At 38.6% G+C, this 23109-nt stretch overlaps 1 protein-coding gene across 17 annotated transcripts in view; it reads right to left on the bottom strand.

Annotated features, from left to right (window-relative positions):
- mef2aa (myocyte enhancer factor 2aa) overlaps nt 1-23109 on the bottom strand; it is a 121851-nt gene that overhangs the window by 58476 nt on the left and 40266 nt on the right. For all 17 annotated transcript variants that reach the window (XM_051134350.1, XM_051134347.1, XM_051134346.1 and 14 more), the window contains 2 exons: nt 22170-22388; nt 5861-6064 (listed from right to left, as the gene is read on the bottom strand). In XM_051134350.1, coding sequence (XP_050990307.1) covers nt 5861-6064; nt 22170-22223 — 258 coding nt within the window. In that variant the 5' untranslated portion in view covers nt 22224-22388. The remainder of the gene's footprint in view (nt 1-5860; nt 6065-22169; nt 22389-23109) is intronic.

Here is a 23109-nt window from a genome sequence, read left to right as displayed (position 1 = left end):
CTGTACATTTTAAAGATTTTTTTTTACAGTGCATGTTAACCTGAGATTATGATGATAAAAAAGGTTTTACAGCTTTTCTATTTGTCAAAATCAAGTAAACTCAATAAAAACTGCATTTCCAATTACCAGTGAAGCAGTTTCTATTTTAAAGATAGGGGTGAAAACTGCTAAATGAACAATAGAAGTATTCTATTTTTATAAGTTTATCATTTAGTCTTAATAAATAATAATAATAATAATAATAATAAATAAAATAAAAAAGTTACAAATTGTTAAATGAAAGTTAATTTTAGGGATCACAACAATATAATGGAAAGTTATATCCTGAAGATTGAATTTTAAATTATCGGTAACACTTTACAATAAGGTTTATTAGTTAAGACTAGTTAACTACATTTATTTAACATGAACTAATAATGAACAATACATCTACAGCATTTATTAATCTTAGTTATTGTTAATTTCAGTTAATTAAAATCGCAAGTTGTGTTTGTTAATATTAGTTAAGGCACTGTGAACTAACATGAACAATGAACGACTATTTTTATTAAATAACATTAACAAATATTAATAAATAATGTAAGAAATGTATTGTTCATTGTTCATTTATGTTAGTTAATACATTAACAAATTACACCTTATAAAATGTTACCAAATCATCCTACAATTTTTGTTTTTAATCACTTTAAGTGAGAAGCAGATGACTAAATGCTTTCCCTGTATACTTAAATTAACTAAATTATTGAAAAACACTTTTTTTAGTAAATTAATGAATGAGTCCATAATACTGTCTGTGCTGACACCATGTTTCAGATTGCGTCTATACTTCTTAACTTGCTTTGAACCCAGAACATTCCTTCAACTTTTTCTATTAGAAACACCAAAATCATCAATATCCTAACTTGCGCTTTCACGAAAGGTCAGAGAACCTTCACGGTCTTATAAAAGTGAAATGTGTTGGGCTGTGCTTTTATACACAATCTCTAGACTAAGGTCCATCATACATGAAAAGTCCTTTCAACTCCGCTTCCTTTCACCTACTCTGAGCAATGCAAAAGGTGAGAACAAGGACAAAGTGTGCTAGTGGAGACCCAATACTGTGGAACACCAGTGGTCCTTAAAGACCCCCGCGAGCCGCTGAATGGCCACGCTGTAACCTCTGAGGAAACGCTCCATCAATCCTGCGCTGCTACTCAGTAAATAAAAGGGCTTGCTTCAGACCCACAGCCTTTGAAAAGGGAGACACAGATGGGATCGCGGCCACTTTTAATCAGACAGAGAAGTGGACAGGATCCACAAAGGGAGATTTCACGCAACGCTTCACCTGTCGCCTGGAGTGTTATTGAAGTTGAACCACAGTGCGGCAGGCGCGCGCACACACACACCAAACAGACCCATGCGCACACTTCTTTTTGCCCAGGCGTGGTGATCTCGGTCTAGCGCTCCGGTACCGACTGCGGGCCAGACTTGAGACAAAGTCCATAGCCCTGAGCCTGGTCGTCACACTGTGGAATCCATCTGTGGAAAGCATTACATCTGTTCCCTTGACTACACAAGGCCTGGCCTTTTGCTACAGATGGTGGTGGCAAGTAGGAATGTGACTTTTGATTTGGCTTCTCACATGGAACAGGAATTTTATGCTGGTCAATGAAAAAGCAGCAAAGTATGCATTCGGTTTAGAGGGCGGAAAAAGGACAAACGGGAAAAAAATGTGCGATTGTTTGTGTGGCATTTATCACTTTAACACAATCTATTTATTTAGATAAGTGCCTCCATGTGAAACACATTTCACCAGGAGAAAAGGCAGCAGGAAATGGAAATTAGAGGTTTAGAGTGGTTTATCGATTCATTAAATAATCGTTTAACTTTTCACCTTTTTATGACAAGCTGCATAGCAAAAACAAAACAGTAAAGGTTTCAGTAAAGCAGTTTCTATATGCTTAATATGGAACCTGTAAGAAAGATACATTTTTGAAATTTTATATTTTAATACATTTTTATAGTTTTATTAATTGTATATCTAAAAGCTGAATGAATAAGCTTTGATGTATGGTTTGTTATGATAGGATAATATTTGGCCAAGATACAACTATTTGAATGATTCATGGAATGGTCAAAATGATTTTCTTTTATGCCAAAAATCATTAGGATATTTAGACCATGAATATATTCTGTAAATCTCCTACTGTAAATATTTCAAAATTTAATTTTTGATTAGTAATGTATATATATGTGTGTGTCTGTTTTTTGGTTTTTGTTTTTTCAAAATTTTCTGTTAACATTTACTAAAGACTGAAAGTGTTAAGAAATCATTTGTGTTTTAATTTTGATTATTACAAATGAAAAAATAATTGTACAATTAAATATCTAACATCAGCAAATATAAAGGAATAATAATAACACAAAAAAAAATCAATCAATTAGAAAGGTAGTCTCACTATTTAGACAGGCTCATCTCTAGAAAAAAATCTTAAGAAACAAACTTACAGCTTGTAAATATTAGAGATGTACTCCTATTAAAATTCATGCTAATACTAATATTGAAGTCAATAATTAACTTCATGTTATGGCTGATAACAAGTAAATAACAAAAATTATGTACTATTTTGTGTAAAATAAACCAATAAAACACTATTTGCTAAATATTAAAAAGTGTTAAGTGTTAAGAAATAGTGTTTTAATTTTAAGCACAAATGTGTACAATTAAATATCTAACATCAGCCAATACAAATAAATAACAATAAATTATATATATATATATATATATATATATATATATATACACATACATTTAGTCAAAACAGCCTAATTTGATTTTAAACACTGTTAAATCTCTAGAGAAATATGTATATAAATACAACTAAAAAGCTTACATCAGCTAACACCAACATATCATAATAAAAATCATGTATATACGATCACTAGAAAAAAAAAAAAAAAAAAAAACAGTTTTCAGTGCCTATATTGTACAGAATTTTGCCTAGATGGCCACAGAGTGGACTGACTATCCTTAAAAGCGCTTTGGGTTACTTCCTCCTTGTACATGACATTTGATTAATAATATCACTACATGGTATCCTCTTCCAGAATGTCACACCGTACAATATGAGAACACACGCCTGTGTTTTTATGGCTAAAATCAATATTTCTGCGCACTGATATCCAGGCTATATCGGTATACTGTATAACTCCTGCACAGATCTTTACATGTGTCTCGATGGAGTCATACTGCCTTCAACCAGAATCAAAGTCAGAAGCACCTCTGATGGAAGTCCAGGACTGATATCTCTGCTCCTGGTTGCTCCAGTACTATACAACACGTAGCTGGGCAGGAAAAGAGAGTGGAGGCTTCAATAGCTTATTTCTGCTCTGCTTCTTTACGGCTGAATCATGGCCACAGAAAGAGAGCTGGCTGTGGGCGATCTCTACAGCTAGGAGTGGATGCTGGCCCACTGAGCAGGGACAAGGCTGCTTTGTTGGGGTCCTTCATGCATTGGGTCGGGCTCATCCACAGCGGCCGGAGGGCCAACGTGGGAAAAGCAGCAGCTTGCCACCAGCTTGCGTTCCACATCGCTAAGCGTCAGCAACGCCTGATTGTGTGGATGTACATGTCTCTGCATGTGTTTGTGGGTGTCCTACAAGACACTCACAGGATTTAGCTAACCTTTTTTCACTTTAGAAAAACATCGAACGGCAGTGCACAACAGCAAAAAGCCTCTTTAGTGCAGCACGAGGATGTTTTGCAACACAGAACGCAGTGATTTCCCATTCTTTAAAATCACAGAGGGAAAGACATAAAGCCACTGAGAGGGGGCACAGCATCCTCTTTAAAAGCTGTTGTAAAGAGGTAAAGCTGACATGGGGTCGCTGTTACATAAGGGGAGAGTGTGGCCATTCATTTTTAATGCAGGTGAGGGCCCTCTCTATGCAGGGAAGAGAGCAGATGGGCCGCTGATGGAGAGCTCAGACCTCGTGGATGGCTCTGTGCATTCTTCTGCAGCTCTGCCATGCAGGTAATTCACCAGCAGTGTCATCAGCATGAATAAAAGATAACTCGGCCCAGCTGACATCTTTTTTTTAGTAAAAGACTTTAAAGGGGTACTTCACCCAAAAATGAAAATTCTGTCAGAAATTCTGCTACTCACCCTCAAGACGTTCCAAACCTGTAAGACCTTCGTTGATCTTCAGAACACAAATTAAGATATTTTTGATGAAATCTGAGAGTTTTCTGACCCTGCATAGACAGCAACGCAACTGACACGTTCAAGGCCCGGAAAGGTACAAAAAAAAAAAGTCATTTCTGTTCTGAGGATGAACAAAGGTCTTAAGGGTTTGAAACGACATGAGGGTGAGTAATTAATGACAGAATTTAAATTTTTGAGTGAACTATTCCTTTTAAGGAATAGTTCTAAGTATCATTCAGACAACTGAGAACTAGGGCTGTCAAACGATTAATCGCGATTAATCGCATACAAAATAAAAGTTTGAGTTTGTCTAATATATGTGTGTACTGTGTGCAAATATTATGTATATATAAATACAAACACATTCATATATATATTTAAGAAATATTTACAAGTATATGTATTTATTATCATTTTTAAAATAAATAATATTTTGTACACAAATAACATATTTCTCTTAAATATATACATTAATTTGTGTGTGTGTGTATATATATATATATATATATATAATTACATACTGTACACACATATTTAGGCAAACACAAATTTTTATTTTACATGCGATTAATCGCGATTAATCACGATTAATTGTTTGACAGCTCTACGAAGCATAAAAAATATTTATGCATCATAAGCCAAATTGCATCAGATGCCACGCTGACATTTTGTATTTCTATTTAGTAAGGAATTGATCACTGAAAGATAAAAAAAAATCTAGTATGATGTCAGAGAGACGTTTTGAATGCATTCTTGTTTTTTGCTCACTGATTGTCTCGACCTATAAAACTGGAATGCTGCTTTGACGAATGAGGACAGTGCATGCCTGGCAAATCCTGCTTCCTGTGTACTGAACACTACAGTAGTATGGTTTTGGTTTGCACAGCACTCGTATGGCCAGCTGGGAAGGCTTTATGATGAGCAAACAATTTTACGAATTGTATAAACTGAAAGTTTTACACCCTCACTAATTGAGGCAAACATGAATGGTGGACAAAAAAAATGTGGCATGTGCCCAGTTACATGATCTATGCCCCTTTGTCAGTTGCGGTTCCTGAGTATGTCTGGACTTATCAGCAAATACAGACGTCCTGAACCCTATCTAAGCACGGATGAGACGGAAACTGTTACATGCTGTCCAGACATCAGTTTGTCCGCTATGGCACTATGGGACACACATGCTGATCATTTGTGCGTACATAAATTCTGAACTTCAAGCTAAAACTGACTGCTGAACTTGATATTGATAAAAGGCTGAATATTTTGAGGGAATTATTGTCTCATACTTTGATACAACGAGGTAGTCAAATGGTCAAACAAATACATTGACTCCAAAAAGTATTTGGACTTTGCACATTATATAACAAATATTACACCATGAGGGTAACTGTCATACATTAAAAAAAAAATCAAAAGTGGAGCAAAAATGGTTACAAGGAGACCTAAATATTTCTAAGAAAACCTCTAGCCAAAGAGATTTGAAGAAGTCGCTTGGTTTGACGTTCTTTTATCTAATTCAATAAAAGTCCGACATTTTAAAATGTGATATCTATGTCTAAAATTGTCCAATTACTTTTTGTGGCCATAGTACATCTGAAATTACATTACAGTAAATGGAAAATCATTCAATCATTAAAGATTGTTTGTTACAGGAATCAGAAGTAGGCCACACTCACCTCTACAATGTCAGAGTTGGTTCTGCTCTCGTGGGGTTCGTTGTATTCTGTGTACTTAAGTAGGACTTTGTCCATGTCAGTGCTGGCATACTGAAAGAGTTTGTTCGAGCTGTTGAATATGATCAGGGCAATCTCACAGTCACACAATACGCTGAGCTCGTAAGCTTTCTTCATCAAACCAAACTTCCGTTTTGTGAAGGTAACCTGTGAGAAGACAGAGAAAATAAGATTGCTTATTAAAATGTTAACAAAGATACACTACATTTGCCTTCATACTCGCATATAGAAAGTCAATGAAGATGATCACTAGAGAATACTGAGGAAAACACCATACTGATGTAGTTCATTAGGCAAACAATTAATAACAATAAAAAGGAAACCTTAATGTTCCATGTTCAAAATAAATTATGCTCTACTTACAATATTTGTGGCAACCACAGAAAATAAGTTTAAGTCATATTAAAGCTGCACGCAGCGTTGAAAGGGCCCTCTCACCTGGGCTCACGATTATGTCAAAATCATTTATATGTGCCAAACTTCCGGCTGCCAGCTGGTGGCTCTATGACTACAACTGGATATTGGCATGTAGATTTTCTCAGGCCAGCACTTTATCAAACATATGAAGTTTGGTGTAGATTGCACATGGTAAGTTTGAGTTAGTGCAAAGCATGACTTATCCTGTTGCCAACAGGTGTCGCTATGATTATAACTGAATATTGGCCTTGTCTTCAGTCCGGGACTCTTACAAAATGTGAAGTTTGGTGCAGATTGGACATTCCATGTTTATGTTAATCCTAAGTAAATCCAGTAATTTCCTGTTGCCAGCAGGTGGCGCTATGATTATAATGGGATATTGGTGTTTAGATCTGTTCAGGCCAGGATTCTTTTCGAACGTGTGAAGTTTGGGGCAGATCAGACATTGCATGCGACAACAGCATCTATTCCCATGCCGAAACATTGAACTTTGTCGGGCCACCACGGACACGCCCTTTAACAAAAACTCTAGATCTTCACAATTTAACATTTCCAAGGCCTTTAGATTAGACTGACCAAATGTTGATGTCATTACATTTCTATGAGGAGTTTGTTAGTGTGTAAAACATGCCACTTTTTATTGCCAGCGGGTGGTGCTGTGGTTGTAACTGAATATGTCGTTGGCATGTGTTCAGGACAGGACAAAAATATTGATTTTTGTCAACGGACACGCCATTCAACGAAAACTCAACATCTTCGCAATTTAACGTCACAAAGGGCTTTAGATTACAATTACCAAGTCTAAATAACAGACTTACTGTTGGGTTTCGGACTTCATACCGAGGGACTTTTTTATCAGTATTGGTGTGTTAACAAGTGTTTACCGAATTTCATACATGTATGTGAAACATAGCTCAAGGGGCACTTCATTGAAATTTTATAGGTGGCACTATCGAGCCATTTTGCCACACCCACTTCTGAAACCCATATCAGATGTGTGGTGGCATATGCAAAGTTTCATGAGTTTCAAGCATGTTTAGGCCTGAATCTGAGCAATTCCAATAGGGTCCTCGCACCATTAAATATATACACACATTAACGGCACAAAAAGAAAACAATGTGTCGGCACCGATACACCAGTGGTTAGTGTGCCGTCATATAGCACAACTGTGCTGCCGGCGACCCGAGTTCGATTCCCGTCTTGAGGTCCTTTGTTGATCCCGCCCCCCCTCTCTTCACCCAGTGCTTTCCTGTCTGCTCTCAACTGTCCTATCAAACAAAGGCAAATATCTCATAAATATAAAAAAAGTAAATATGATGTAAAAAAGCGTATAAATTAAAATCGTTTTCTAAAGTGTCCAACAGTGACTCCAGCAGGTAAAGCTACAGTGGGAGTTTGTGTCTCTCTCGCCTCCCCCGTGCCCAATGAGCTTTAACAGACCACCTAAACCGTGCATTGAGTTTGCTGAATGGAGGAAAGTCACGTTAGAGTAACGTGTATATATGATATAAACATTAATACTGTTTGAAAACTGATAATATTCACAGTGTTGATCTACTTGGCACAAGCTGATTGGTTCACGTTGCATACGCAGCCAATGAGCTTGCTGCTTTACATTTAAATGGCTGGTTAGCATTCACAAGAGCAGCTCGCGGCACGCTTTCAGAGTTCCTCTGAAAACCCTCCACCTCCCCAGCTCCACCTGTATAGATCTGCTTTGGGTTATTTTATATGCTATTTGCGCAGCAGCAGTGTCTGTGTATTTTGCAACAACAGCTATAACAAACAGCAGCAGCGATTCAGCAGCGTAGCAGAGCTATTCTGTCAAGGCCAAATACATTAATATTTTCATATCCATTACCATTCTAAAATCTTCCTGAGAGTTGTCTTGATAGAAATGCTGTTGATAGGAACTCAGAACATCCTTTTAATAGAGAGAACTATAACTTTAAATCACAGATCAAAATAATTCTGGAGACCCTTACAACGGTTTTGGGCTGTCTATCGGGATCTGATAAAGCCTAATTGTTTTAGTGGTCTCCATCTATCCTGGGCCATGTTACTGCGAGATAATGAGTCAAGCAGACAGCAGAGCTGCCACACTGATGTCATGGCAGGTCAGACAGAAGGTCAGCGTGAGGAACGCAACAGAGGCTCCACAGCCTGTGCAATCAGCCCATTAGGGAGACAGCAGGCTCCATCACTCCTGCCTGCATCCTCTGACAGCCTCTTCCTGCAGGGCCATCGCTGTAACACGAGCCGGCATATACGCTTCTGCAGGTCGCACATACACGCCCATAACTATCTGACTTTTCTAGAGATGACCGGCCATTATGCACCAAGCTATACGCTTTGCTTTTGATCCAGCTATACAGTGAGCCAAGCCAAGCATGTGTCCTATTATCCAAGAGAAGCTCATTCAGGAGCTTTCAAAAGCCTGAAAATGAATTATGCATTTGTTCAGCTCTTATGTTTAACAAGTGTTGTACAGCAGAGATAGCAGCAGATTTACTTTCATAATATGGAAGCGTCAGAACGACATCATGGATGAGCATATGAACACTCAAGATGAGCAGGATGTGTCGTGCACATGGCAAAACTTACAGAGATGCCATGGAAAGCTGTGCCTAGGGCGAAAAGAAGTTGGAGAGCGTGTGCATGCAAGGGAGAGGGGGAGTGAGAGAGAGAGCTGTATGATTACTTCCGCCAATTTCACTGACCTACAAAGCAGAGCTGAGCAGATGAGCTGGCTTTGTTCAACTTTAATTGGTCACAGCTTGCAGAAACCCTCATTTCAAATGGTACAATGCTATATAATCCAATGAGCAGCACTCTCTCTCTCAATCCATACTGTTTTCTGTCCAAATGTATAGGTGGGGTGTCACATGTTTTGCATTACAACGCTAAAACTGTTTTCAGGAGAACAATACATCTGGACATTTCATTAATGCAAAGACAGATACAGAGACAGATGTCACGTTGTTACGAGGTAATGAAAGAAGAACAATAAATAGAATAACACAAGATAAAACATACATATACACACACAACAAAAATAATAATGTTGTGAAATACCATTACATATCATACTGATCTGCTATATAAGCTGCTTCTTCTTCTTTTTCTTTTGAGCCAAAACAAAAGTTGCTGTATCTTTTCTAACTGATCTGTATTATGGTTTTTGAAAATCAGACTATCAAAACCACCTAAAATCCCATAGACTTTCATTGAGGGGGTGCAAACTTTTATACAGAGACCTATGGTGCATCTAAGCTGTTTATTGCTATAGCAAAGCTTAACAAGTCCCTACTTAAAAAACAGCTAAAACCAGCCTAAGCTGAATGGCTGCTTTGGCTGGTCTCCCAGGCTGGTTTTAAAATGGTTTAAAGTGGTTTTGGACATTTTTTAATGGTCAGGCTGGTCAGCCAAGCTTAAACCAGCTAAACGAGACAACCAGCCTAGGCTGGTTTTAGCTGTTTTTTCATGAATCAACTAGTTTTAGCTGGTTTAAACATGTTAATCATGCTAAAAACATGTTAATCATGCTAGCACCATGCAAGTAACTTTCTAATCATGTTAGCAACATGCTATTAACATGCTAATCATGCTAGCAACATGCTAACAACATGTTAATTATGTTAGAAATACACTAGCAACATGCCAGTATCTTGCTTATCAGGCTAACAACGGCTAGTAACTTGCTAATCATGCTAGTAACATGCTACTAAACTTGTTAACCATGTTAGAAACATGCTAGTAACATGCTAATCATGTTAACAACATGCTAGTAATTGTTAATCATGCTAGAAACATGCTAGCGACATGCTAATAAAGCTAGAAACATGCTAATCATGTTAACAACATTCTTCTAACTTGCTAATCATGCTAGCAACATGCTAGTAACTGGCTACGCATGCTAGAAACATGCTAGTAACATGTTAATCATGTTAGAAACATTCTAGCAACATGCTAATCAGCCTATAAACATGCTTCTAACTTGCTAATCATGCTATAATCATGCTATTAACTCACAAATAATGTTAACAACATTGTAATCAGCCTATAAAAATGCAACCAACAAGCTAATCATGCTAAAACATGCTAACAACATGTTAAATCATGACAGCAACATCAACTTTTATACTTTTACAACTATTCCAAACGTACATGCTAAGCTTTCTCAAGCCAACTCAAGGTTTGTTCTCAAATGTTACTCATCTAGTTACAAGTTTTCTATTGTACAATATTTTAAACTCCATTTTTTTCTGTCAAGGAAAAGTTGAATTTTCAGCGTTCATCACTACAGTCTTCAATGTAACATGATCTTTCAGAAATCATATAATATGTTGATTTTGTGTTAGAGATACATTTCTATCATGACAACTCTTGGAACATTTTAGCATGGTAATGAATATGACAGTGTCAATGTATTTGGTCTTGGAGGAATAGATCTGCTACGCTACTAAATTGCTGCTGTTGGTTCCTGCTGTAGATTATTGCTGATGCAAAGCAAGTACAGGAACTTGCTGCTGCCAAAACATGCCGATACAATGCTGTGAGCATTTAAGATGTACAGCTGCTGCACGAATAGCGTATATACTGTAATAACCCATAGCAGATCTACAGAGGTGGAGCTGGGGAGGTGGAGGGTTTCAGAGTAAATCTGAAAGCGTGCTGCGAAATACTCGCAGTGAATGCTAACCAGCTATTTAAATGTAAAGCAGCGAGCTTATTGGTTGTTTATGCAACATGAACCAATCAGCTTGTGCCAAGTTTGCATTAACGACGCATCAGCCTGCGCCATCTAGAGTTTCATAACTTGGCATTTCTTATCGTCAGTGTTGAAAACAGTTGTGCTGAATAATTTCTGGATTGAAAAATACACAAGCATACAGTACATTACATAAGCATGCCACACTTCACAAGACTGCTGTTGCTGCTTAAAATTCCAAGACAGCTACCAAGTAACTGTTGAACCAAATCAAATCTGCACAGGACATGTGTTATGTTGATACACATTCATCTAAATCCATTCAACCTCCAATGACATGAGGCAATGACACACGGCAGCTTTCATTATCAATAAACGGGAAGTGAATGGAGTGTGCTGGTGGAGCAGGACTGTATACCTGAGCAGTCCAGAGAGAGCAGTAAGTTGAGCTCAGGCAGACAGCAGTGTGAATTCCCAGAGCCACAGAGAGCAGCTCCCTCGTAGCTGTCATTAGACTCCTCTTGCCTCTATTGCAAAGGCAAAGCAGCCTCCAAAATCTCCCTGGACAAGCCTTTTCCAAGTATATCATCATTAAATGCTCCTACCTACCGTAAATGGCAGATTTAATTGTAGTGGAAAAAGAGATTGGAACCATAGTCCAAATAGGTGGCATAGTTCAGGTTGAATTTGACCTCTGAGGCAGCAGAAGAAAATGTCACCTTTAGCACAGGACGGGTCCTGCTGTACGGTGTGTGCGGTGACACCGTTCCACTCCATTGCTGTTCAGGGCACTCCGCGTAGTTGCTTGCTGACCCAGAGTAACGATTTATTCCAGCTGCAGTGTAGGACACTGTCACATAAACCCATAAAACCATCCACATGCAAACAAGAGCTTTTAACTCGTGTTCAACTTATCATAAAAAGAGCAATTATACTCTTCTCAGCCTTGGGCAGCACAATGCACGTCTGTGACTGTAGTGATGACAAACGCAGTTGTCATCTGTACGATAAGTACAGTGTACCAGCCGCAGTATCAGAATGCCACAAATAAGCACTCTCCAGCGTTAACTCGGGCTTTTGGGTGAGTCCCCAAACAACACCCCCAGTCTACCAGGTCACTGCTGAGGCAATGAAAAGCCATAGAGAGATCTGAGGGCACGTGGGAGGTCACTAGGGCTTTTTTTCCCACTAGCTCACAGAGAAACACACTCACACAGCAGTTGTGCTGGGGTGTGACTGATTTCAGACTTTTGTGTTCCAGTTCTACATTACTGTAATATAGTGACCTAGTTATTGTCATATGAGTTAAATCTGCACAATTAACTGAAATAAAACCTAAATCTTGATAAGACTTAGTGTGATTATCAAATCACAAAGGCTGTGGTTTTAATTAAATTTTTCAGAGTGAAGAGCAGCACTGTGTTCTTTTACACGTGAGCAGCTCATGTATTTTCAGTGTCTCAGAGCTGCTTGGTTCACAGCAAATGCTGCGCCACACGAACTCATCTATGCATCTGCTCTGAGTTTGGGTTGTTTATAACGTGCATTTGGGAACACAACATGCGCCAACATCTTCTCATACTTGTAACGAGAAGCGCTTCTAAACCAGCTGTTGTCAACAAAAGGGAAGATTTTTTTGAAGTTTTCCACCACAATAAACACTTGATGGGATAATGCTGAAAATTAGGAATCAATGAGTCATTAATATGTGACCCTGGTCACTTTTTTACATCTGAAAGCCGAATAAATAAGCTTTCCATTGATGTACGGTTTGTAAGGATAGGACAATATTTGGCTGAGACACAACTATTTGAAAATCTGGAATCTGAGGGTGCAAAAAAACTAAATATTGAGAAAATCGCCTTTAAAGTTGTCCAAATTAAGTTCTTAGCAATGCATATCACTAATAAAAAATTAAGTTTTAATATATTTACGGTAGGAAATTTACAAAATATATTCATGGAACATAATCTTTACTTAATATCGTAATGATTTTTGACACAAAAGTTAAATCAATATCTCTGGCTATTGCTAAAAAACATACCCATGCTACTTCAGAGTGGTTTTGTGGTCTAGGGTCACATATTAGTTTTGTGATTTGTTTTGATATTGTCTAATATTTTTATTTTGTTAGTTATTTAGACAGCCTTAATATTTGCAGTGAATACACTCAAAGGCATTTCATACATGAATACACTCAAAGGATCTCAAAGGCACTTCAACACAGCACTCGGAGTAACTAAAGTGTGAGGAAGTGATGTTATGAGTCATGTTTTGTGCTCCAAACTTCTCTTTGTTCCCTCCAACTTGTGGCAGTCTTTGATAAGGTCATTCTATCCCAGCCATCCAGTAATTATATTAGCATTTCTCATCTAATTGTATAGCAGGAATAAGAACGCTGACCTTTTCACAACTTTTTCTGCATATCAGGTAGTAGCTGGGGTACTAATTCTGCTCAGCCATCATCTCTTCCATGTTTTATCTCTTACTTTTCTCAGTCTGTCCTCTTTTTGCTGGCAGCGCACTGGGCCGACTCGAATACCATTGGGCATTGTGGCTTCTAAGAATTTCAAGATACCAGTGAATCAAAGCAAATGAGGATGTGTGTAAGTAAAAATAAATCCTTGCTCCCATAAAAGAGGAAATGGGCAATATGTGTGGGTGAAAAGTGTTGAGTAATGCATTTACGTGACCAGAATCTTGAGGAATTCCTTGTTGTGGGTCGTGGCGAGACAAAGTAGATCATGAGGAAGTGCACCCACGTATTTTAAGTGTTTTTGCGAATGTTTACATCTGTTTGTTCCACCTCAGGAAAACAGACAAGGTCTGGCATGTCAGTCAAAGACTCCATCACGTCCTTAGGAAAAGAAAAATCAAGCCATGTAGGCTTGCGATGTTCTTTGGCATTGGAGGTGATGCCTCTTATATCGAATCAGAGCATGGTAAGCGACCAGAGGTGACATATCTTTGAATGCAGCATGTCAGCTTCAATGATCTCGATAACGAACATGGTCCAGAGAAAGTCTCTGCCATGGCACCAGCTGGCAGAGTGACCCAAGCCCCCTGGCTCCTGCGCTCCTGCGCTCCTGCTTCCCAGAAGAGAGCACTCTGGCCTGGGAGACAGGCAGCGGTCCCTCCCTCCTGTCCGGCCGGATCAGCTTTCACAGGACGCGGAGGAAGCCCCAGGTCCACAGTTCACTGCTGGGTTCTGAGCCTTTGACTACCCAAAGGGCAGGACCAGCCAGCTGGGACTGAGCCAGTGTGACCTTGTAATTAGACTGATCTCTGTGCATTTATCTCTCACCCTCATTCACGACATGAACTTCACCTGTGATAATTGGCCTCTTATATTCTGTTCAAAGTCAGCTATCAAAGCAATTAAGGCAAACAAGCTAGAATAAAAAAACGTTTATACTTTCAAAAGAAGCACTGCGTAACCTAATGAGATGCCTACACTCTAAATGCTGGGTTAAATTCTCAAGCACTGGGTGACATATGGACAAACCCAGCGGTTGGGTTCAATGTTTAACCCAACCTTCTGGGTAGTTTTATTTAACTCAACTATTGTTTAAAAATTACTATATGACTGGCTTAAAATGAACCCAAAATTGACTGTAAATTAAAAATCAGAAACATAATTACTAGATGCATCAGCAATAATCAAAAGATAATCAAACATTTATTAATAAGCAATTCAAAAAATGTTAATTCTTAAATTATTATTTATTCAATTAATAAACGTTCATTTTCAAAGTATTTTGGATTCATTTTAAGCAAGAAATATAGTAATTTCTAACTACCCAAAAGGATGGGTTAAACATTTAACCCAACCGCTTGGTCAAAACAGCCCAATCGCTGGGTTTGTCTATATTTAACCCAGCATTTTTTTAGTGTATAAAGAGAATTTAAAGCATCGTTCATGATGCAAACCTTGTCTCTTAATGTATGTAACTTAATTATGCTGCCATATCAGACACAAAATTGTTTTCACGATGAAGGCAGACACAGAATGTGTCTATAACAAGCTTATATCCATCTTTTCACACTGAGGACAACTGAGGGATTCATATGCAACTATTACAGAAGGTTCAAACTCTCACTGATGCTCCAGAAGTAAACACAATGCATTAAGAGCCGGGGGTGAAAGCTTTTTGAATTTGAAGATTAGAGTCAATTTAACTTATTTTGTCTTATGAGAAACATGTAAGTGTCTTCTGTAGTTTCTGAAGCACAGTACTAAATGAAAAAAAAACTATGATATTTAGGTTCAAAAGTTTTCACATCCCGGCTCTTAATGCAACGTTTTATTCTTCTGAAGCATCAGTGAGCATTTGAACCTTCTGTAATAGTTGAGTCCCTCAGTTGTCCTCAGTGTGAAAAGATGGATCTCAAAATCATACAGTCTTTGTTGGAAAGGGTTCAAATACACAAAAATGCTGAAAAACCAAAGAATCTGAGGGACCTGAAGAACTTTTTTGAAAAACAGCAAGCAGTTTAACTGTTCAGGACAAACAAGGGACTCATGAAAAACTATCATTAAAAAAAAAAAAAAAAAACACCATGGTGGATCATTCAGGCAACAACACAGCATTAAGAATTAAGCGTATGTAAACTTTTGATCGGAGTCATTTTTATAAATTCAACTATTATTTTCTCTTTTGGACTATATGCAAATGTCTTTTATGTGAAATATCTTATTCAGGTCAGTACTAAATAAAAAAATAACATGCATTTTGTATGATGCCTCTTATTTTGCAGATTCTACAAGGTGTATGTAAATTTCTGGTTTCAAATAAATATATATAATCATAGTTAAACAAAACATCCAATTGATTTATAGATAAAAAGTAAAAGATGTTATACAAAAAGTCGATTATAAATTAATATAACACGCGAGACAGCAAAAGAAATCATTGACCAAATTCTTTTGGATATAAAGATCATGCGCATTACTAAGATTTTTCATTCTGTGTTGTTGATGTTCCGCCACCACGATGAATAACTAAAGGGAGGTGGGTGGAGTTTTCATTGTTTAGAGCATTTCATTGTTGTTGTCATCAAACATGAATTACAGACAGAAAACCACCCACACTATTTCCCCTTACAAACCTACATCTAAACTCTAACATAGTTAAATTAAAAACAAAACTCCCTTTGCTTCAAATAATCCACTTCAGCTGAAATTACAGCCTATCATTTAAGGACGCCCAATATTGGAAAGGGCACGCTAAGAGAACGGCATCTTTTTATTTTTTTACTGAAACCTTTTTTTCACTCCCTGGTTACGAAAGCATGTTTTCATCATTAAAGAATAATGGTGTTCTCTCAGAACCTTTTAGAAGAGGAGTCTGATAAAATGGAAGGATGTGCATCACAAAAAAAATAAAAGGGATGAGCGCAAGGCTCGGCACTCCTGAACATGTGACACGCGGAAGCAAAAGTAAGCCAAAGCAAGGGCGGGCGACACTCCACCCAGCAGTGAAATCATCAAACTTTTAATGACTTGGGTAATTACCCCTAGTGAGCCTGCTTAATGGCGTACAGCGGACGTCGTTAGGCACAGAGGTCCAAACGCACACACTGGCACACAAACGCAGCTGTGAGGGAGCATGTCGACTGTATGGAAACAAAGCCAAAAGGTACCTGACGAAATCGCGTGCGACAAATTTTCTCTCTCTGCTTAACAAGGAGTTTTCCTGTGCGTGCTTTTGCAGAACTCTTCCCTCGAGTCTTTACTCTCGTGTTCACGGTAATACTTTCCATCCTCTGCGAATCAAAGAGCTGTCACAATACAATCAGAGCTACAATGGAGAGATGCTGTTTTCACACTGACAGGCAGCACTCATTAGGGTCCTTTGAGACCATCACCGTAATTATAAGTTTTCTACTAGGGGAGTAATTCAAAAGCATGTTACTACCACTATCACACGAGACAGGTGTACGACATCATCAGGACAAATAATTACAGGCTTGAAGAGCCGTAGAGGAAATCAGAGCTTGTACTGAGTGGACGACGGACAGGTGGAGAGCGAAAGGGAGGGGGGGTTCAGGATCATTCTGTCCTCCTGCGCTATTATGGCACTCGTCCCCCTTACACAGCTTTGCAATTAGCATGTCAGCCTGAGCTGTTCAGTGAGGCTCACCAAATCCTCTCCTCTTCTTCTTCTTCTTCTTCTCCTTTCGCTGTCATTCCTTCCTCCTCCTACAGGCCGCACTTAAGGGGCTTTTGGTGGAAAGCTCCAGAAGGACAGGGCTGCATGCATGACAGGACCTCCAGCTCTTCCATATTTCATAAAGTGCGAGCGCGCACTTTTCTAGGGAGACTGTCTTCATTCTCATAAAATAATGCATTCATATCTCTTTCTTCCACTGATGAGACTCAATCAATGCCAGAATCGACGTTTGTCATACATTCTTCCTGGTGAATTTCGTGGCGAATCAATCGAAGAAGAATAGCGAGATCTTCCAAACCCCTCAGGGGTGAAAAATATCGCAAGATACGCGTACAATGAACATCCCGCGGCTTGCCTCTGAACCCTTTGTTTTGACAGATACTGCAATTGCGGACCTCTCGACCCCCGCTACGCTCTCCTAAATAAATCCTGATAGGTCAACAGGCTTTCCAGAGCCCTTCTCATAATGATACGAGACGCCCCTGCTGAAGCCTGTGCTGCGTGCAGTACCGCCACTGTATTTAATTAGGCCACTTAAGGCATTCTCTCATTCTAATGCAATGAATAAAGATAGCTCCCGGCACAGCCGCGCAGATAAGGATTTTAATTGTCTTCTTTCAGCGGGCCCAGTATGCTAATGGCCATCTCCCCAGGGTGAGGAGAGCACCCTAGAGCGAGCAGAAGACTGGGTTCACGCTAGCGAGGGGAAAGAACTTTGGACGCAAAAGCTCGAATAAAGGGCTTACATCGTTCTCCGTTTGTGTCCAAAAAGTCTCCGCTGCGCAAGTCGACCACACTCACGGCCGAGCCTGTGCGCCACTGATAACCGCTCTCTCCAGTGAGTGCCGTGAAATTCGGATTCTGACGGACAAGAGCGCTATTAATTACTGTGCGGTGTATTGTCTCATGCTTATGTGTGCGTGCCAATAACAACGAAGGAAATAAAATGCTGTATTGTGATATGTTTAAAGTTGTGAGGCACAGCGAGTAAGACTTTTTTTCCTCAGTGTAACCCATATTTTGAAGTCAAAAGTTTACATGCACCTCACAGAATCTGCAAAATGTTAATTATTTTACCAAAATAAGAGGGATCATACAAAATGCATGTTATTTTTTATTTAGTACTTACCTGAATAAGATATTTCACCTAAAAGATGTTTACATATTTTTATGTTTACTTTTTTTTTGTTTAGTGATAGTTGTTCAGGAGTCCCCTGTTTGCGCTGAACAGTTAAACTGCCTGCTGTTCTTTAGATACATCAATCAGGTCTTACAAATTCTTTAGATTTTCAGCATTTCTGTGTATTTGAACCCTTTCCAACAATTACTGTATGATTTTAAGATCCTTTTTACACTGAGGACAACTGAGGGACTCATATGCAACTATTACAGAAGGTTCAAACCCTCACTGGTGCTCCAGAAGTAAAAACGATGCATTAAGAGCCAGGGTGTGAAAACTTTTGAAAAGAATGAAGATGTGTACAACTTGTTTTTATTTTGCCTAAATATCATATTTTTTTCATTTGGTACTGCCCTTCAGAAGCTACAGAAAATACTTACCTGTTCTCCAGAAGACAAATTAAGTTAAATTTACCATGATCTTCAAATTCCAAAAGTTTTCATCCCCTGAGTGCATTGTGTTTTCTTCTAAAGCATCAGTGAACATTTGAACCTTCTGTAATCTTTGCATATGAGTCCCTCAGTTGTCCTCAGTGTGAAAAGATGGATCTCAAAATCATACACTCATTGTTGGAAAGGGTTAAAACACACAAAAATGCTGAAAAACCAAAGAATCTGTGGGACCTAAAGGACTTTTCTGTAGAACAGCAGGCAGTTTAAGTGTTCAGGATGAACAAGGAACTCATCAACAACTAACATTAAAAAAACCCCACACAGCTTTGGATCATTCAGGTAACAAGAGTATTAAGAATCAAGTGTATGTAAACTTTCGAACAGGGTCGTTTATTTTCTAGTGGACTATATGTAAACATATTTTATGTGAAATATCTTATTCAGGTCAGCACTACTAAACAAAAAATAACATGCATTTTATATGATCCCTCTTATTTTGGTCAAATAATTCACATCTTGCATATTCTGCAAGGTGTATGCAAACTTTTGACTACAGCTGTATATTCTAACACTGTGCACTAAACATCGCAACAAATTACAAAAGATATCTTTTCCATGATAATCAGAGTTTCAGCCACAACAGCGGCACGCGAGCAACAGCGGATTCTATTTTAAAAAGGTTTCAATTTCAGCGCAGTCGCTGGAACAACAACATACAAACTAAATTTGTCTGAACTACCCCATTAAGACGGGTAGAATTTAATACACTGAATAAAGCCAGTCACAAAGAGATTTTACAGTAACTTTCTTTTCTTTTTCTTCATTCTTTCTCCCCGCTCTTGCTTTTTATTTTTGCTGATGTTGTAAGCTGGGGCAGATAGTGCAGATGCTGATGTTTCTAGTAGACATCTTCTCTTTGCCTGCCTTCCTATTTGGATCCCACCCAGGACCTGGTGTTATGCTGATAATTGGCCTGTCCTGTAAATTCGAGTTTCTCACTTGGCTGAACTGCTACCTCCACAGTAACTGTCAGAGAGGTGGGAGGAGAGCTGGGGGCAAGGAGGGAGGAGGGCACGGGCTGTTATGTTATCACCCTCAGGAGAGTGAGCAAAACCTCAATTAGCTTTCCGTGAGCATGGCAAGAAAGTTATTTCACCGACGAGACAGTGCAAATGATATTTTGAGCGGGTGTGAATGGGTGCATGGAGTCTAGCTGGAGAGACGTGGACCGTCACATACTTTTTTCATTATTAAATCCTTAACATGTCAAATGGAGTGACTTCCCCTTTCAAATGGACATTAGACATGCCATGTACATTTGAGCGGAACTCATGCCCCGCATCTGTTTTGTGTGTGTATTTTCCCTTCTCAGCAACGGCGACCAGACAGGACTGTGTTATGTTATTTATATTTAGCGCGAGTAGACAAGGGTGAATTCCAGTCTGTCTCTGTCGCTGGCCAGATCATTGGCACTTTTCTAGGCAAAGGACAGGAAAATAGAGAGAGAGACAGAAGCAGAAAGAGGAAGATGGAGAGAGAGAGAAGGGCACAGCGCGTCCCACTGTCCCTCCTTGTAATGAGAGGGTGCCGTGGTGCAGTGGCTGCTCCTAATTACTACCAAGCAGCTGCAACCGCAGGGAGCAACGGGCCCTGCCGGGCCCCAGCACAAACCCACCAGTGTGAAGAGAGAGAGAGGGAAAAGGGAGAGGCCACAGTCGCCCCGCTTCACCCCAGTCACCCCTTGCTCCGTGCCGCTGCCACACTGACTGGCTCGCACCAGCTCTGTCTGCCTCATCAGCTTCTCCGGACCGAAATTGCAGGGTGGTGTGTGGGAGCCGCGTCTGTAAATATGGCTGGAAATGTGTCCCAGTCCCTTTTTATGGCTCTTGCTGTGTGTCTATCCAGGAATGCTGGGACAACATGTTTAGCCAATGAACAGATGGCCCAAACTAAGCAATAATCAAATGGGTCTTTCAGGCCTGTTGTGTTTGCTGTGTGCAAAATCACGAAGGGATTCGAGTTCTATTGAATCTATCACCATTACCGGGTCACGTGATCCTTCAGAAATCATTCTAATATACTGGTTTGTTCAAGAAACATTTGTTATGGATATCAAAGGTTTGCTGCGTAACATTTTTGTTGGGTACATTTTGTCAGGATTTGTTGATGAAGAGAAAGTTCAAAAGAACAGCATGCACACTACCAGTCAAAAATTAAATTTTTAATGTTTTTATTTATTTAAAGAAGTTTCCTGTTTATCAAGCCTTCATTTATTTGATTCAAAGTGCAGCAAAGACAGTACAATTTTAAAATAGTTTTACTATTTAAAGTAACTGTTTACTATTTGAATATATTTTAAAATTTAATTTATTCCAGTCACATGATCCTTCAGAAATCTGCTAAAAAAACTGAGCAGAATTTTTCAGGGTTCTTTCAGAAGAACAGCATTTATCTAAAATAGAAATCTTTTGTAACATTATAAACATCTTTACCATTACTTTTGATCAATTTAAAGCAATTTAAAGCATACTATGTACAAAATGTAAAATATTTAAATATTGATCATGTGACACTGAAGACTTGAGTAATGATGCTGAAAATTTAGCTGTGATCACAGAAATAAATGACATTTTAAAATACATTCAAATTCAATTTAGTTATTTTAAACAGTAAAAATATCTCACAATATTTTGCTGTATTTTGGATCAAATAAATGCAGGCTTGGTGAGCATCTTTAAAAAAAAACAAAAAAACAATAAAAATCTTAGAATGGTAGTGTATAAAAATCTTTTAAAACTTAACATTAACATCTTTACTGTCACTTACAAGCAATTAAATGCATCCTTGCTGAATAAAAATATTAAACGTATTGACCCCAAAATTTTACTTTAAGCTTTATATTTTCTATCTCTTTTACAATAAAATTTTCTCTCTCTGGGTTTCAAATGCCTCTAAAGGATGCCCTAATATTAAAATTCAGGCTCATACAGTTGATTATGCTATATGTGGCAAATATTAAAATTAATTTTGTCTAAATAAATCAAAAACACTGAAAAGTAACATTTTAAAAGATACATGTGAATTTAAGAATCACAATATAATATTTTAAATAATGAAAAATGGATATTCATTTTGAGTTTTGCTAAAGATTACATTTGTCAGTGTTATTAAAAAATAACTCTGAGTGAGTGTTAGGTGACAGCAAAGGTAATCTAAATGTAAAATATACAAATGTAATATCAATCAATAACCAATTTCGTACCGATATATTGTGCATCCCTCATTCCAAACGTACCTATGATTGAATCTCACTAGGTTCCGAGACGTACAAGCTTACCGTGAGAACTAAAAGGAGGTTAATGTGAAAGAGCTACTGACCTGCCGGTTCCTCTCATCCATGATCCGTGTGATCTGTATCTTCTTCCGTCCCATCTTGGCGTCCTGCTTGGTCTCTCTGACACCCCGAGAATATCAGAAAAACACGAGTTTGTCTGCCTTCACTCCCCTAGCACATTGTACTCCACTCTTTCTTCTCAAGTCGTTCTCTCTCGCTCTCTTTCTTTCAGCGTCTTTTTCTTCAGGTGTCCACACGTCGATCTGCGAAACAGAACGAGACAGAGAAAACACGTTAGAAAAATGTGCAAAACTCAAAAGAGGAGGTCTGATGCAGATGAAAGTGTCTAAATGCAAAGTGTTCCACTGCCTGATACATGCAGGAAGGATATAAGACTGAGACCCACAATGATTTCTTATCTTCACACCTGCTTCTTCTCAACAGCTGGAGATCGGCCCACTCATATGACACTTATTATTAGCCTCAAATTCTAAAACACTGGATAGTGGATTCGTAATTGTGATTTAGATTAGCGCTGTTGATCTCTAATAGTTATAATTGTAAAATGATGCTATATATTGCATTACAGTGAATGTAAAGCAAAGCTTTCTCTCAAGTGTACGCTCCCTAAAACAGTCTTTAACAAGCATCATAATGGCGTCCCTGCAGTTCAGGTGTGATTGATGGCTATGTGACAGACAGTTGAGACTGAACGAAAGCAAGCAGACTAATAAGCAAAGACGAAAAGCATGTGGATGCTTCCTGCTGACTTCAGGCTTAAAGAGAAGCAAGCCTTAGCAGATAAGCCAATATGACACCAATAAGCGGGTCATAAAGTCATCTGTCTGGTTTCAGAATGCACACGGTGCATAATGTCTCTTCGGTCATCTCTTCCTGCTTTCTTTATTCGTTTCCCTCCTTCCCACACAAGACAAGTACACACACCCTGCCTCTCAGCGTCTCAGGAGACAGCGAGCAGGCCTC

Source organism: Labeo rohita, chromosome 18, assembly GCF_022985175.1.
Source record: "Labeo rohita strain BAU-BD-2019 chromosome 18, IGBB_LRoh.1.0, whole genome shotgun sequence".
Lineage (NCBI taxonomy): Eukaryota > Metazoa > Chordata > Actinopteri > Cypriniformes > Cyprinidae > Labeo > Labeo rohita.
The sequence above is the reverse complement of the archived record's forward strand: the minus strand, read 5'-3'. Positions and strand labels throughout refer to the sequence as shown.